The 14,401-nt window shown below is 39.1% G+C and overlaps 2 protein-coding genes across 3 annotated transcripts; one reads left to right on the plus strand and one right to left on the minus strand.

Annotated features, from left to right (window-relative positions):
* Window positions 1-791: 791 nt before the first annotated feature.
* LOC117821642 (protein-glutamine gamma-glutamyltransferase 2-like) lies at window positions 792-8,860 on the plus strand. 2 transcript variants are annotated; one of them, XM_034696065.1, is made up of 15 exons: window positions 792-999; window positions 1,371-1,556; window positions 1,712-1,945; window positions 2,038-2,156; window positions 2,332-2,460; window positions 3,782-3,950; window positions 4,155-4,287; window positions 5,504-5,607; window positions 6,304-6,392; window positions 6,609-6,762; window positions 6,878-6,966; window positions 7,442-7,625; window positions 7,712-7,872; window positions 8,014-8,150; window positions 8,366-8,832. In XM_034696065.1, the coding sequence occupies exons 1-15, from the start codon at window positions 915-917 to the stop codon at window positions 8,511-8,513; spliced, it is 2,121 nt and encodes a 706-aa protein (XP_034551956.1). In that variant the 5' UTR covers window positions 792-914; the 3' UTR covers window positions 8,514-8,832. The 2 variants fall into 2 exon arrangements, with proteins under 2 accessions (XP_034551956.1, XP_034551955.1); XM_034696064.1 differs by having other exon boundaries at window positions 951-1,078; window positions 8,366-8,860.
* Window positions 8,861-9,547: 687 nt separating this feature from the next.
* Window positions 9,548-13,251, minus strand: LOC117821229 (kelch-like protein 10). Its single transcript, XM_034695373.1, has 5 exons — window positions 12,976-13,251; window positions 12,000-12,486; window positions 10,961-11,578; window positions 10,525-10,674; window positions 9,548-9,943 (listed from the first exon to the last, which is right to left on the minus strand). The coding sequence occupies exons 1-5, from the start codon at window positions 13,116-13,118 to the stop codon at window positions 9,596-9,598; spliced, it is 1,746 nt and encodes a 581-aa protein (XP_034551264.1). The 5' UTR covers window positions 13,119-13,251; the 3' UTR covers window positions 9,548-9,595.
* Window positions 13,252-14,401: the final 1,150 nt, after the last annotated feature.

The following is a 14,401-nucleotide window of genomic DNA, read 5'->3' on the forward strand; positions in this document are numbered from 1 at the left end:
TGCAATAAACACTAATGCAAAATGTCTTTGAAGGGATAAAAAAAGAACTTTGAGGGGTCACTGTGAAAAAAAACATGAATGATCTGAATCATACTGAATAAGTTTAGTTAAAGGAATATTTTCAAGGTTAAATGAATTTTCTATGTGAAAGTATGAATAAGCTAAATGCATAGGCGTTTCTAGCCCATTTTTGGGGGCACTGAAGCACCAGCACCCATAAAATTTGAGAGATTCTTTTTTTTACTGTATGTCCTTTTAAACAAGCTACAAAAGTTTTTGGTACTCACTATAGGGGGCTGGTTTACTCCATAAACATACATACTGTTTATGTATATGTTGAGGAGCTGCTGTATCAAAATGAGTTGTCTTTCCCCAGAAATTAGGGTTATCATAAGTTTCTTTTATGATTCCAATCCATTCTTCTTTTGCTGTGGCTCAGAATCTAAATAACCTTTATCAGATTTGATGGTTTAGTCACAGACTTTCCCAAAATTTGTTATAATTTTCTTTCACAAATGTGAAATGAAATTGCATTAAAATGTAAAAAACATCGAACATTTTCTTGCACAGCTCAGCACCCCTAAACATACGATCCTAGAGTTGCCCCTGGCTTAATGAATGATATCAACATGAGCAGACAGTGATCTGAGTGAGCTGCACTAAAAGTTCTTAGGTTTATAGCTACAGTATGTGGAAGGGGTCAAACGAGGCGGAATTAATAAATAGACTTATCATAAAGAATGTTTGCTTAGAGGAACATCCTATAATTTGCTTCGACGCCGTTCTCAGTAATCACCAAATTGAAGATAAGGATGTCTGGACAGGTAGGCTGAGCGTCACGTTGAAGAAAAAGAGGAAGGATTGGTACAAGCCTGTTCACCACTCCGGACCGAAAACAGATCACGGCGTGACGAATGGACGGAGAGGGGCGTAACGATCGGGTTTCAGATGCTACAAATATCTCTGAGGGGTTCCAGAAAGCTAGGTCACTCACTGCCGGTGAGTACAGACAGAAACTTAAGTGTCGCTTTCCATCAGAGGTCGCAAAACAGGAACTTTACTGCAGACATGAGTCAAGGTAAGGAGGACGAGAATCATTTTTATCTGTCAGAACAAAGTCAAAGTAGTAAAAAGTAGGCTTATATCTAACTTAGTTTCCACCTTACAGAGTCTGTGTATGTGAAATATAGAAACAAAGTAACACTATCTGCTGCTGGGGGGGGGGGGGGTTATCGGGATATCATCTGAAGAAGCTGTTAAAGTTACCAATTCCGATCTGATCACTTTATCCTCAAGTCCAATATTTTAGTCTGTTAATGTTTACAGAAGTCGTAATAGATGTGACATATTCTGTTTTCTCCCCCACACAGCGTTGGACATTGAGCGCTGTGATCTGGACATTAAGAAAAACAGCAGCAGCCACCATACAAAACTGTTTGCAGAGGAGCGTTTGATTGTCAGGAGAGGACAACCCTTCAACATTATATTGCATCTGAAAGATGGCAGCAAGGAGTTCAAACTGGGTGAAACAAGTTTCACACTGATTGTAGAAACTGGTAAGCATCTTCTTTCACAGTAGTTTACACACGGAGAGAAATATGATGAGGAGCTGTGTGTGCATGCAAGAATGCATCCCTGGTGTGTGCACAAGATTTATGTTTCTCTCATCTTGTTTTAGATTTATTATTCACAACCTTCTCTCTCTCTTTAGGTCCATTACCCAGAAAAGAATCAGACACTAAGGTGTCCTTTGGCCTGAGTGACTCCATAGTAGACACAGAGTGGAGCGCTTCTGCCACAAAGGATTCCTCTGGAAACACAGTGTCTGTATCTATCTGTTCCTCACACAATGCACCGATAGGGGTCTATTCCCTGACTCTGGACCAGGAGGGGCAGAAGACCAGTTTGGGAAAGTTTACCCTGCTTTTTAATGCCTGGTGTCACAGTAAGTTCATTTGGTTGTCTGAAATTTGCCTGGTTATGTATGCAGACATGCTGAGATAAATGGACATGGTGCTTTCATTGATCCACTCACAGGAGATGCTGTTTACATGCGCAGTGAGTCAAAGAGGAAGGAGTATGTTCTAGAACAACATGGGCAGGTTTACAGAGGAACATTTAAACGAATCAAAGGGACGCCCTGGAACTTTGGACAGGTACACAAAATGTTCATTAGTTCATTAGATTGTACATAAAAATGTTGTGAGCTCTGAATACCTCTTAGTCTAAAATCCAGTTACATCAAAAAAAATAATGGAAGTATGAAAAATCTAGATGTGTAGAGCACATCTTAAATCTCTATTGCCTGTTCACTGTGATTGCTCTCATCAGTTTGAATTAGGGATACTGGATATATGTCTGAAGATCCTGGACGACAACCCGAAATACGTGTCTGATGCTGACAAGGACTGCACTGCCAGGAGAAATCCCATCTATGTGACCAGGGTGCTGAGTGCCATGGTAAGTCTCAGCATGGGTTTAATAAAGAGTTGATGCCAAGTGTATTCCAGCTTATGAATAGCCATTATGCAATCCTTGCACACAGAGATGACAATGGTGTCCCTATAGACTCTCAATGGGTGCACCAGAACACCCCTCAGTGTGCCTCTTTATTGGGGTACTGCTCTGCAGGGAAACCACCTCCATTCTTTAGAATCTCTCGATCCTCCCTGGACAACTTTTATGTTAAAAGGGTTTGTTTTTTTTAAGTTTTAACATGCCCAGTGACAGTTCTAAGCAGGTGGCCAGTTCTAAGCACTGCAATAAATTTAAGTCTGTGGGTGTATTTTTAATACTGCCAGACAGCTGTTTGGGGAATCCAAGTCTATTTCAACTAAGTATGCGTTAAAAAATCAGCAGTTTGTCCCAGTTTGTGAACTTATTGTTATCATTTTACTGTCAAGAACTCTGATCCACAAATCTAGCTTTAATCATTTAAGATGACCTTGTCAGGAAATTGTGTCTATAATTCAAGTGTCTGTGTGCTGGTGGCTGAGGAGGTAGAGCAGCATGTCCTCTTATCAGAAGCTTTGCAGTCTGACCCCAGCCCTGCCAGTCTGCATGTAGACGTGTCCTTGGAAATGATGCTGAACCCCATAATAGGCCCGCAGAGGCCTAGTTATTGCTGTGTGATTGAGTGTGTGGGAATGAGATTAGATCCCTGTTGGTGGGTTGGCACCTTGCAAGCCCCCCCCCCATCAGCGTGTGAATGTGTGCATGTGTGATGTGTTGAATGGTTGAATTTGGCACAAAGTAGCAGTTATAAGTGCAGTCCCCTGGATCCTAATGGGAAATGTATGATCTGCATACAAGGTGTATTTAAAAGTCAAACTCAAAGTCAAAACTTTGGTATTTGTCGCAATAGACTGCCCAGATGTCAGTCAGTGTAAAAGCATGGCTTTGTGCCTTGCTGTTTAACCTTCTAAATATTTGAACTTTTTGCATGGCCAGACTAATGTGGACAAAAGCTCAGAGAAAATGTATAGGCGTAGACGAATGCTTCTTGTATTTTTGTTTTTCATATATATCTTGTGAGGTTGTTTTTTTTTATCCAGAAAACAAGTAGGATACTTTTAACATCGAAGACCTACACTTGGAATAGAAAATATAAACAAAAAACCTGTATGTATACTTTGACATACAAATTACAGCTCAACAAAAGAATCAGAATAGTGAAGATAATGATAAGCATGCTCAGAATGAAAACTTTGGATTAAATTTTTCTTTTTCACTTACAGTCTCCATGCTTTCTGTTTGTCCTCCCCCCTGTCTGTGCCCTCAGATCAACAGTAATGATGACACAGGGGTCCTGGTTGGAGAGTGGGGAGAGTTTTCCGGCGGGGTTCATCCAGGAATGTGGATTGGCAGTGGGGAGATTCTGCGCAAATGGGCAGAAAGTGGCCCCGTCCGGTACGGCCAATGTTGGGTCTTCGCTGCTGTTGCGTGCACAGGTTAGAGTGTCATCCAAGTCACAACTTCAAGTTTAACTTTTATTAAATTAAATTTGGAAACTAATCTCATGGATTCAAAGCCATCTGCCTCATGTGATATTTTTGTGTGATGTCTTTATTACGGGTCTTTGATGACAGATGCTATCTCAAGTGTGTGCTTTAGATAGCAGGCGTGATGAAGTGTGACTCTCCTTCCTCCTTCAGTGTCCCGTGCCCTGGGCATCCCATGTCGAGTGGTTACTAACTTTGGATCGGCTCACGATTCAGATGCTAACCTGGTGATTGAAAACCTGTATGATGAAGACGGGGAAAGAATTTCTGGAGGTGATTCAGTTTGGTAAGTTATCAAGTTATTATTGATGCACTGTATGAATGATTCTCTTGTGCATCTGCTTTACCAAAATGAACAATATTTCGATATTCAATATTATAATTATAATAATAATAATACTACTACGACTATGACTACTATTACAACTACTAATTCTACTTTAAAAATGATAATAATAATCAATCTAATAACCAACCAATCTTTATTTATATAGCACCAAATCACAACAAATGTTATCTTAAGATGCTTTTACAAACATTGCAGGTCTAGACTGTACTCTATGTTAAATTATTAACAAAGACCCAACATCAGGATAGCACAAGATCAAGTCTTTTCTCTTCTTAATCCACAATGAGCAGAGCACTTCACAGTATTTAGCAAGTTACAGAAGCAAGGACAAACTTTCTTTAACAGGCAGAAACCTCAAGCAGAACTAGACTTAAGTTAGACATACATCTGCTGAGACCGAGTTGGGGTCGGAAAGAGGGATAGGGGAGATGAAAAGAGAGAGAGAGATGATAGTGGTGAGATTTATATAGTAGTAATGAAGCAGCTGGCACGTCCATAGCAGTTGGAATCTGGAACATCTATGTCTGCAGTGGCAGTGACTCAGAGGAACCTTCAATAATTATCATTATTATTATTATTATTATTATTATTATCATTATTATTATTAGTAGTAGTAGTAGTAGTAGCAGTAGTAGGATGAGGAGGAGGAGTAGCAGCATCAGCTGTAGTTACTTTATTTTATTACATTTTATTTCATTTTTTCAACTATTTCCTGCTCAGGGAAAATATACATTTACAAAAAATAATGCAATATTGGGCCAAATACAAAGTGAAGAGGATGGTTAAGTGAAAATATTAAGATTGTTCTTGTCTTGTAAAAAAGGGTAGATAGAGGTTAAAGAAAGAACAGGAAGAAGAAGAAAGAGTTTTTTCATGTTCAAAGAAATAAGATAAATGAGCCATAAGATGCTAGATTAGCCATTACCATAAAAAAAGAAAGAACAAAAGAAAAAAGAAGTTCATATATGTGTTTGTTTGCTTTTTATTGAAGGTAGGTAATGTTGGTATACATTTGTAAATTAATCTGATTCGCTGGTTTTGTATAGGGAAGTGTAAAAAAAGTTTTACATTTGTTCTTAGCTAAGTAATGTATCAAAAAGTAAAATTCAATATTATTTTTATATATTTTTTCCATTATCTAATTATTTACCAGGAACTTCCATGTTTGGGTGGACAGCTGGATGGCTCGTCCGGATTTGGGAACAGACTTTGATGGGTGGCAAACCAGTGACCCAACCCCACAGGAGAGAAGTGATGGTAAAATTCGACCTAAAAAAATGTATTTTGTGTCTCTAAAGACATCATCATGCTTAACTGCCAAACCTGTCACACAGGAAGGATAAAACAATGAAAACTAAGAGCAACTTTATCAAAACTGAAACAAAGATGGTCATAACAAAACTGCATGCTGCAGTCACAGGATTTTACCACAGTGGTTTGCGTGTGTTTCTGACAGTAGTCATGGTTTTTGTGGAAGGCATGATGTATAGCTTGTGGTTGGTAAGTTGTCTTGAGAACTTGAGACATAGCACGTGAAAAGGATGTGTGACCTGCATGGAATTTTCTGCTTCTTTGATGCATATCTTAAGTTATATTTTCTCTTTGGGACCTTCTACTTCAGGCAAGACTCTTCGTTGCTAACGGCTAACTCATATCATCTGTATAAAGTAAACCAAATTAAAACAGTATTTCTAATTTTGGTCATGAAACCTTTTACTGTTTGGGTACTCATCCTTTTTGTATTAAGATATTCGTTGCAAGACAACAATCAGTGTTGTCTTCTGATCTTCCAGCTCACCAGTACTATTTAATATGAGGCACTCTTTAGCCCCCAATGTACCAAGTGAAAGAAAATTGACTCCATCACTGAGCCACAGCTGGCTTTATGTCCTTTATGTGTTACTGTGTGTAACATCTGCTTAACTTAACCATGTCTCTGTGTATTTATGTCAGGGGTTTTCTGTTGTGGACCTGCTTCTCTGGAGTCCATCAAGGAGGGAGAGCTGACTAAGAAGTATGATGCTTCCTTTATTTTTGCTGAGGTGAGTTTTTTTTTCTAATCTAACCTATAAGCAGTGATTATAGTATTTGTGTTCTAAATATTAGTTACATACTGTTTTTCTGTGTAGAGGTATCTTCTCCTACAGGTTCCTTGAGCTGATGTTCATGTCTGTTTTATTCCACTAAATAACTGTAGCCTGTAATCTCTTTCTAACAAGCATTGTTTTAAGTCATCTTCTTCTATGTTTGGGGGTAAGGTCAATGCAGATATTGTGGACTTGGTACGCTTATCCAGTGGAGAGTTTGTCAAGTTCAGTGGATCAACTAAGTCTGTTGGGCGCTTCATCAGCACCAAAGCTGTGGGCTCAGACTTGCGACATGACATCACACACCAGTACAAGTATGCAGAAGGTACAGAAGAGTGCACAGACATACATAATACTCAGAAACACATGCCCTATGAATGTACATATTCTATTTATTGAAGTCTCTTTGCATCATTCTGTGTGATTCTGATGGTTTACAGGTTCAGAGGAGGAAAGGAGAGTGTATGAGAAGGCTCAACACAACAACAAGTTACAGCAGAGGGGAGAAGAGCCTGGGCTCCATCTTAAGGTGTTAGTGTTCATTCATATGAATAAGAAACTGCTCTCAACCCAACACTGAATTCAATTATTTAAGAAAGCATTCATGATGCTACTTCAAAGCTAGGTTAGCTCAAGTTGTATACATGATTAACAGTGGGCAAATGATATGACGGTTTTTAGAAAAAACTGGAAGATGACTAGGCTCTGACGAGGAAACATTACTTTCTTTCTTACTTGCACATACTTTCCATATGATCTATATCATATGACAAGGGAACTAGATAAAGATTGCGTGTCAAAAGAAAGAGGAACAACAATCGTGTTGCAAAATACCCTACATTGGTTGAACAGAAATACTGATTAATGCAGAAAACTGCCAACACACATGCTAATGTCACATATGTGCTTGCAATGGTGACTGAAAATAGAAAATTAAACATTTTATTATGTACCCAAAGAAGCATCTTTGAATGACATCAAAATCAACATCATTTTCATCTCAGATAAAACTGGCAGATAACATGATCGTGGGCTCAGACTTTGAGGTGTACGCAATCCTCACTAACAACTGCATGGAGGCCAGGACCGTCAACTTCCTGTTCTTTGCCAGAGCTGTCGGTTACAATGGAAGAGAAGGAGAGAGCTGTGGGTTTACTTCAGACAAAGTGGAGGTGCCCCCTGGTGAAGGTTAGCTCTGATCTTTGTACGAACAAAACGTTGCTTTCCATGATGAACCTGTTTGTTCACCTGATATAAAATGTTTGGTTTTCCAGAAAAGCGTCTGTCCCTGAAACTGGAGTATAAAAAATATGGATCAGCAATCACTTCTGACAGGTTGATCCAGCTATCAGCCATCACCATTGACAAGCAGACCATAAATTACAATAAGGCTGAGAAGACCATTGTGCTAGACGAGCCAGATACACAGATCAAGGTACGGATGATAGAAAGGAATTTGGAAGCAGTAAAAATGCTCTGGAGTATTTATCATTTTGTGGTTAGGTGGTTCAACAAGTTGTAGGCATAATATGAACCATTCACATTAAACCACCTGATGAAACCTGTTTCACTGCAGTTGGTGGGAGATGCTCAACTCAACCAGCCGATGACGGCAGAACTGAGCTTGGTAAACCCCTTACCAGAAACCCTGAAGGACTGCAGCTTCACTGTGGAGGGAGTCGGCATCACCGATGGCAAACCCATAACAAAGAAGTAAGTCAACACCAGCCAGTAGTGAGAGGATTCAGGAGAATTCTTTGCTCCTCTTCTCTCTCCTCTAGTAACAGTCAGAAAAACTTGACTCAAGCATGAATGCTGAAGTAATTTATCTGATACACTTAAAGATAGAGACAAGAAGATAGCAACCTAATTTGTTATTTTTGGGCTGATGATTTTCATTGTATGTGTATGTATGATTTATTATGCAGAATTGGAGCTGTGGGTCCCAAACAGGAAGCCAAGGCCAGCGTTGAGTTCAGTCCCACCAGTGCTGGCTCCGGCGTACTGCTGGTAAACTTTGACAGCAACAAACTGCAGAACATCAAGAGCTCCATCAATGTTGTGGTGAAAGAATGAGCTATGACATTATTCTTACAACAGTTGATGCTGTTGTTGCTGATGTTGTGTTCTGTTGTTCAACTGAACCTCAGTTTCAATTTGGGATGTAAGGAATTATTTTTAAATGCTTTTAAATACTTAGATTTGTATCCACACATTTATAGAATATAATGCACTATTTTACTATTTAAAGTGAAGTATTTTCTCTAATAAATGATCCCCTTATACTAACCATTATGTGCAGTTCCTCTGTGCGAGGCCATTAGAGGCCCAACATCATAAAACAACAAAGCAAGATGCTAATATAATTGTATTTGTAATAAAACATTTCAAACTTCCTAATGAAATAAAATGTTGGAAATGAGAATGCTTTGTTGTTTATTTGTTGTCCTGTGATGGGTTTGTGTACCTTGTTCAGAGGGGAATGTTCTCTCAGAGGATGGATACTGTTACATTTTGGACTATTTGCACAATGCCCTACATGAAGCATAAAACTTATATTTTAGCATGACAGGGAAATGTGAGGCCTACGTTTTATGTTTGCCAAAGTTAGAGACTGTGTGATCATACATTAAGAAACTATAAACTTAATGACGATGATTCAGTCTTGTTTATTTGAGATGATAAAACTGGTTTCCTCCTGGATACAGATTGCTGTTTTCATTACAGCACTTAGACACTACATGTACTGTACCTCTTTGGGGTCAGGCTCCCATTTAATTTTTAGCTTACTGATTATTTTGTTGTTGTTGTTGTTTGTTTTGAGGCCTTTTGCCTGTCCTATAAAGTATGCAGTTGGACAGGAAGATGGGCCGTGGACTTGACATTAGCTTGTCATTTGGTTGCATGAAATACATACTAAGGTTCATTCTGTCTTGAAATATCAAGTCTTAACTTGTCTCTTCCCTTAGTCTGACAGTTTTATGTGTTTTTCTGTTTCTGGACAAGTAAAAATAGTATTTTTTCCCTGTAACCAATAGTAAGGTCAAAGGTCATAGTGTTGTTTGCAGTCCCTGTACATCTTTGAAAGTACTGAAATAATACGAGTAGTATAATGCTCAGTTATATTTATTTGCATTTCAAAGTTCGATGAATCTTGTTCACTCCACTTCATCTGGCTCCTCATCCAAGAGTTGAAGGAAGTGACGAGGAGCAGCGTACTCAGCCATGTTGGGGAGTCCATACACCACACAGCAGCTCAGGGCACTGCAGGAGATCTCCAGGTCACTGACATCAGACCACTCACCAGTGTCAAAGTCATAGCACTCAACGTCAGCGGTGGTACTGAGGCCGTTGAAGCCCCCAGCCACAAAGATGTGGTCTTCAATAACTTCGATGCCAAAGTTACTCCGGGGGTTCAGCATGGAGGGCACATCGTGCCAAGTGTTAGTGAGGGGGTTATAGAATTCAGCAGTTCGCAGACGACTGATTCCATTAAATCCACCAACCTATAAGAGAAGAGGTGAAATGATGTCAGGACAGAGAGTTGTGTTTTTCAGCCCCCTTTTATACCCAGGACTCTTGAGCCCCAACCTCACTGTTGCCACAAACTAAAGCTCTGGAATATTTAACAGAAAAAGGAGGCAGCTGATACAAACATTATTTGGGTAAGACTGTGGAGTGTTATTATTTTCAAGCAATATTTTTTATCTGACAACTTTCCTGCCTGAAAATCATATGAGTTATCTGTTTGGATAATGTTTTCTCGAATGCATTGTGCAGTCTCTTTACACTTCTTATCTTCTAGCATAACTTTACTGTCAGCAATATCAAATATCAAATATCAATTTTGTTCTTTCTTTCTTGAAAATGTCATGAAACTATGATTAGGTTATCAAAACTAAATCCATGTATTAGTCCCTTCAGTGGAGTTATGACTAACTGTTGACATCAGTTCCTTCAATCTACAAGTGCATTGCTGACTTAAGTAATGTCAGTCCAAGTCTTATTTGAAATCTCTGCTAACATTTAAGAGCCTCTGTACTGTGTTCTGTGATGTGTCAGTATCAAGAGTATTCAATGTCCTTACTGCAAAAACATGGTTTGCATATGCAATGACTCCAACTCCACTGCGACTGCTTCCCATTGGTGCAATCAGTGTCCACTGGTCAGTCTTTGGGTTGTAACACTCAGCGGATGACAGGCAATCGGTCCCGTTGAAGCCACCACAAATATACACCTGATGGAAACAAAATGAATTGAAATGTAAGAATGCAATATAATAGATCATAAAGGATTAGGAGTCACTAGTACCATTGTACTCCTCTTAGTTATAGTTAGAAAGATTAAATATCTTGATTTTGTCATTTTGTTTGAGAATATTTCTTCCTGTAAAGTGTATTTTGAGAATGATCTCTTAATGATAGCATGATCTATAATTTTGTAAATGAATTAAGTTTCTCAAACTCCTTCCACAGAGCTATCTTATTTTTCCCAACTTATTATTTTTTTTTAGCTCAACCAACCTTGACATGGAGGGTTGTGCAGCTGGCGTCACTTCTAGAACGATGCATGGGTGCAATTAAAGTCCACTGGTTGGTACTGGGCTCATATCGCTCTGCAGTGTCCAAACGGTGATGACCATCATAACCTCCTAATGCGTATATCTGCCCGTCAAGCACTGTCACGCTCACATAGCAACGTTTTGAATGCATTGGTGCGACTTCCTGCCAGGTGTGTGTGGTCAGGTCAAACTTCTTCATTGTGCTAAACTGCACTACTCCATTAAAGCCACCAACACAGTAAAGTGATCCATTGAGGAAAGCAGTACCATGGTAGGCCCTGGGTTCAGCCTCATCGTCAGTGATACTGACCCAGCATTCAGCACGGTTATCATATGATGCAAAACTACTGGTGGGAGCGCCACCACTCCAGCCTCCAAAAGCCAACAGGAAGGCAGACGGCAGTCTTGGGCGGGCCATTGGGTGAAGGGGAATTAAGTCAGGGAGCCCTCCAGTCCGCAGGTCTATAACAGTATCCAGAGCTGTGAGGACAATTGCTCGACACTCCTCACTTGCCTCCACTAATTCGTTTTTTGCAACAGTCTCCAGGAGGTATTGTGGAATTATCAAAGCCAGCCTGACCTGTACAGAGACATGAGGACAAATATTGATACCAAAAAGTCCAAAGAGAACCTAACCATGCTCAGTATGAGTGATCAGGTCAGCCAATTTTAAAGGTAATCACAGAATTACTGCATGAAATGTCAGTCTTAAAACAAATTTTAAAAAGTAAGAATAGAAAAACAAACAAACAATTCATTAATGCATAAACAGCCAGATATTGAAAATGGTCCAATAAATCAAACTGGTTTCAGCTCTAGAATAAACAGATTCATGAAATGAGGTTCATTGCTTTATGCTATTGTTTGTCTTGAGATGATGTAATTCAGGAAGTAAATCTAACACGTCACCATAGATTTTTTCTTCTATAACTGGATTTTGGACCTTAAAGTAAATAAAGTAAATGATATGGCAGATGAAAAATTTTCCACCCCTCACTTACACAGGACAAAAGCAGTGTGATGTATCCACTGCGTTCCTCAGGCGCATGGTTGATCCAGTGAATGATGGCCTCAAACACTTTCTTCTCCTTCTTCACATTCAGATGATCATTCTCAAGAAGTTTAACAAGTTCTTGTGCAGGGAGCTGAAGGAACTCTGCAGAAGAGGAAGCAACCTCCTCAAAGTGACTCAGAAGAAAGGCATAAGCCTTGTTTTTCAGTTTGCGGGTGTAATAGACATCTGAAAGCGACCAGATCCCAATGCAGTTTTGTGGGATGAGCTGATTCTCCAGGTATGCACTGCAGGCTTGTATGATCCCCTGTACATTAAACTGGTCTGCTGCTATAAAGAGCTCACGTATGTTCTCCTGAGCCACACTGACACAGCCAGTGTAGGCAAACTCAACGATGAACTTCATCATGTCCAATGAAACATTGGGAATGTCAAAGACCCGACAGTGTGGGGTTGACCAGTGAGTAAAAAGGGCTCTGTGGGCCAGACAGGAGGTAAAGAGAGAGAGATTTAAATGCTTAGTGTTAAATCTTCATACTAACACTTAACAAAATGAGTATATCAAGCCAAAATTGCAATATTGAACTTCTAAGAGTAGATGTTACTAAGTTAAATGCAATGCCTAACAGAAAACAAATTACAGTGTTTTATTCCTCCAGCCAGTCACATCACATACATTGATATACTGTAATAAACAGAAGTCTTGCAAGAAGATGTTTATAATTTGTACATTTGCATTGAATGCATTAAACAAGCATTATATTGTTAGTCTTTATACATTCAAGGTTAGTTTATGCCTTCAAAACTGTCAAGAAGATCACAAAATGATTTGAAATAGTCACATAAATCATTGTCAGTCATAAGTATTTAGTTGTGTTACAGTTTAACCCGTGTTTGCTGATTTCTTCCTTAGTCAAAGACTGTGAATATGACAACATCCCCATTAACACCCAATAAAAACTCACCTGAAATAAGGGCTGCAGTTACACAGGATAATCTTGTGAACATGAATTTCAACACCGTCCACTCTGATCACTGCATCACAAAGCTCTTGCTCTAGACGGAGCTCGTTATAAACAGAGCTGCCGTTCAAAGTATTTTCACTCATCTTTGCTCTTGAAGAGGATAAGTTTCTCTCTTTAAATTCAGTGTAGGTCTCTCTCCTGACTTACAAGATCTGTCTGGAGTTGGGTCCAGTCTCAAGTCTTGACCGGGTTCCAGAATGGATCATTATGACTTCATAATGTCTCGTCACAAACAGGAGCAACATTTCTATGACACATTCCAAAAACAGAAACAGTCACATGTTTGTGTCTCTTCTTTGTCCAGTAGTGAACAGGTGCATCTTAATAAATTAGAACATTGTGAAAAAGTTCACTATTTTCCTTCAGTTATTTAAGAAAGTTAAGATTTGATACGTCTAGACTCATGACATTTTAATAAAAATGTTTCAAGTGTTTTTCTATCTTCATTTTGATAATTATGGCCTATAGCCATAAAATGTAAAAATACATCTTAACATTTTACAATATTTCATTTTGAGATTGAGTTCATTTCTATTCAAAATATGACTACTATGTATCTCTGAGTAAATGATAAATGAACTTGTATTTATATGGCACTTTCCTAGTCTTTCTGACCACTCAAATTTCTTTTACATTGGTCGTCACATTCACCCATTCACACAACATTCACTCACAGAGGCTGCTATATAATAAGGGACCATCAGTATTAGCTAATTTCTTCCTCACACAATAATACAGAGCCCCCACGCACAGACATCTTCAGGAAAGGGGCCAAAACTATTATATTTCTGATATCAGACAACTCCTGAACCAGAGAATACATCAGAAAAGTCATACCTGGGCTAAGGAGCAAAATAACTAAATGTTACTTTGTGGTCCAAACTCCTCTTTTCAGATTCGAGTAAATGTTGAATTATATTTGGAAATCAAGGTCCAAGTGTCTGGTGTGAAGTTTCCACAGTCTATGATGATTTAGGGAGCCATGTCATCTATGGTGTTAGTTTAATATGTTTTATCAGACCCAAGGCCAATGCAGCTATCTATCACATGAGTTTAGAGCACCTCCAAGTGTCCATATGCTAACAAGCTTTGTGAAGATGTCTATTTCCTTTTCCAGTAGGACTTGGCACCTACCCACAGCGCCAAAACTCCTAAAAAATGGTTTGCTGACTCAATTGGCCAGCCAGCTCCCCTGATCTGACCTCCTAAGAGAATACATTATGGGATATTTATCAAGAGGAAAATGAGAAACATCTGACCAAAAAACAAAACAAGCTGAAAGCTAGCTATCAAAGCAACCTGGGCTTCAATAACGCCTCAGCAGTACCACAGGCTGATCACCTACATGTAGCATGCGGCATTGATG

The sequence above is a fragment of the Notolabrus celidotus genome, chromosome 11, assembly GCF_009762535.1.
Source record: "Notolabrus celidotus isolate fNotCel1 chromosome 11, fNotCel1.pri, whole genome shotgun sequence".
In the NCBI taxonomy this organism is placed as follows: Eukaryota; Metazoa; Chordata; class Actinopteri; order Labriformes; family Labridae; genus Notolabrus; species Notolabrus celidotus.

Excerpts from the sequence above, each read along its gene's own strand:
- LOC117821642 (XM_034696065.1), top strand. The coding sequence starts at position 915 with ATGGACGGAGAGGGGCGTAACGATCGGGTTTCAGATGCTACAAATATC. Across the intron at positions 1,946-2,037 it reads TTTTAATGCCTGGTGTCACA|GAGATGCTGTTTACATGCGC; the intron begins GTAAGTTCATTT and ends ATCCACTCACAG. Across the intron at positions 5,608-6,303 it reads CCCACAGGAGAGAAGTGATG|GGGTTTTCTGTTGTGGACCT; the intron begins GTAAAATTCGAC and ends TATTTATGTCAG.
- LOC117821229 (XM_034695373.1), bottom strand. The coding sequence starts at position 13,118 with ATGAGTGAAAATACTTTGAACGGCAGCTCTGTTTATAACGAGCTCCGT. Across the intron at positions 11,579-11,999 it reads TCACACTGCTTTTGTCCTGT|GTCAGGCTGGCTTTGATAAT; the intron begins GTAAGTGAGGGG and ends GTCTCTGTACAG. Across the intron at positions 9,944-10,524 it reads ATGCAAACCATGTTTTTGCA|GTTGGTGGATTTAATGGAAT; the intron begins GTAAGGACATTG and ends CTTCTCTTATAG.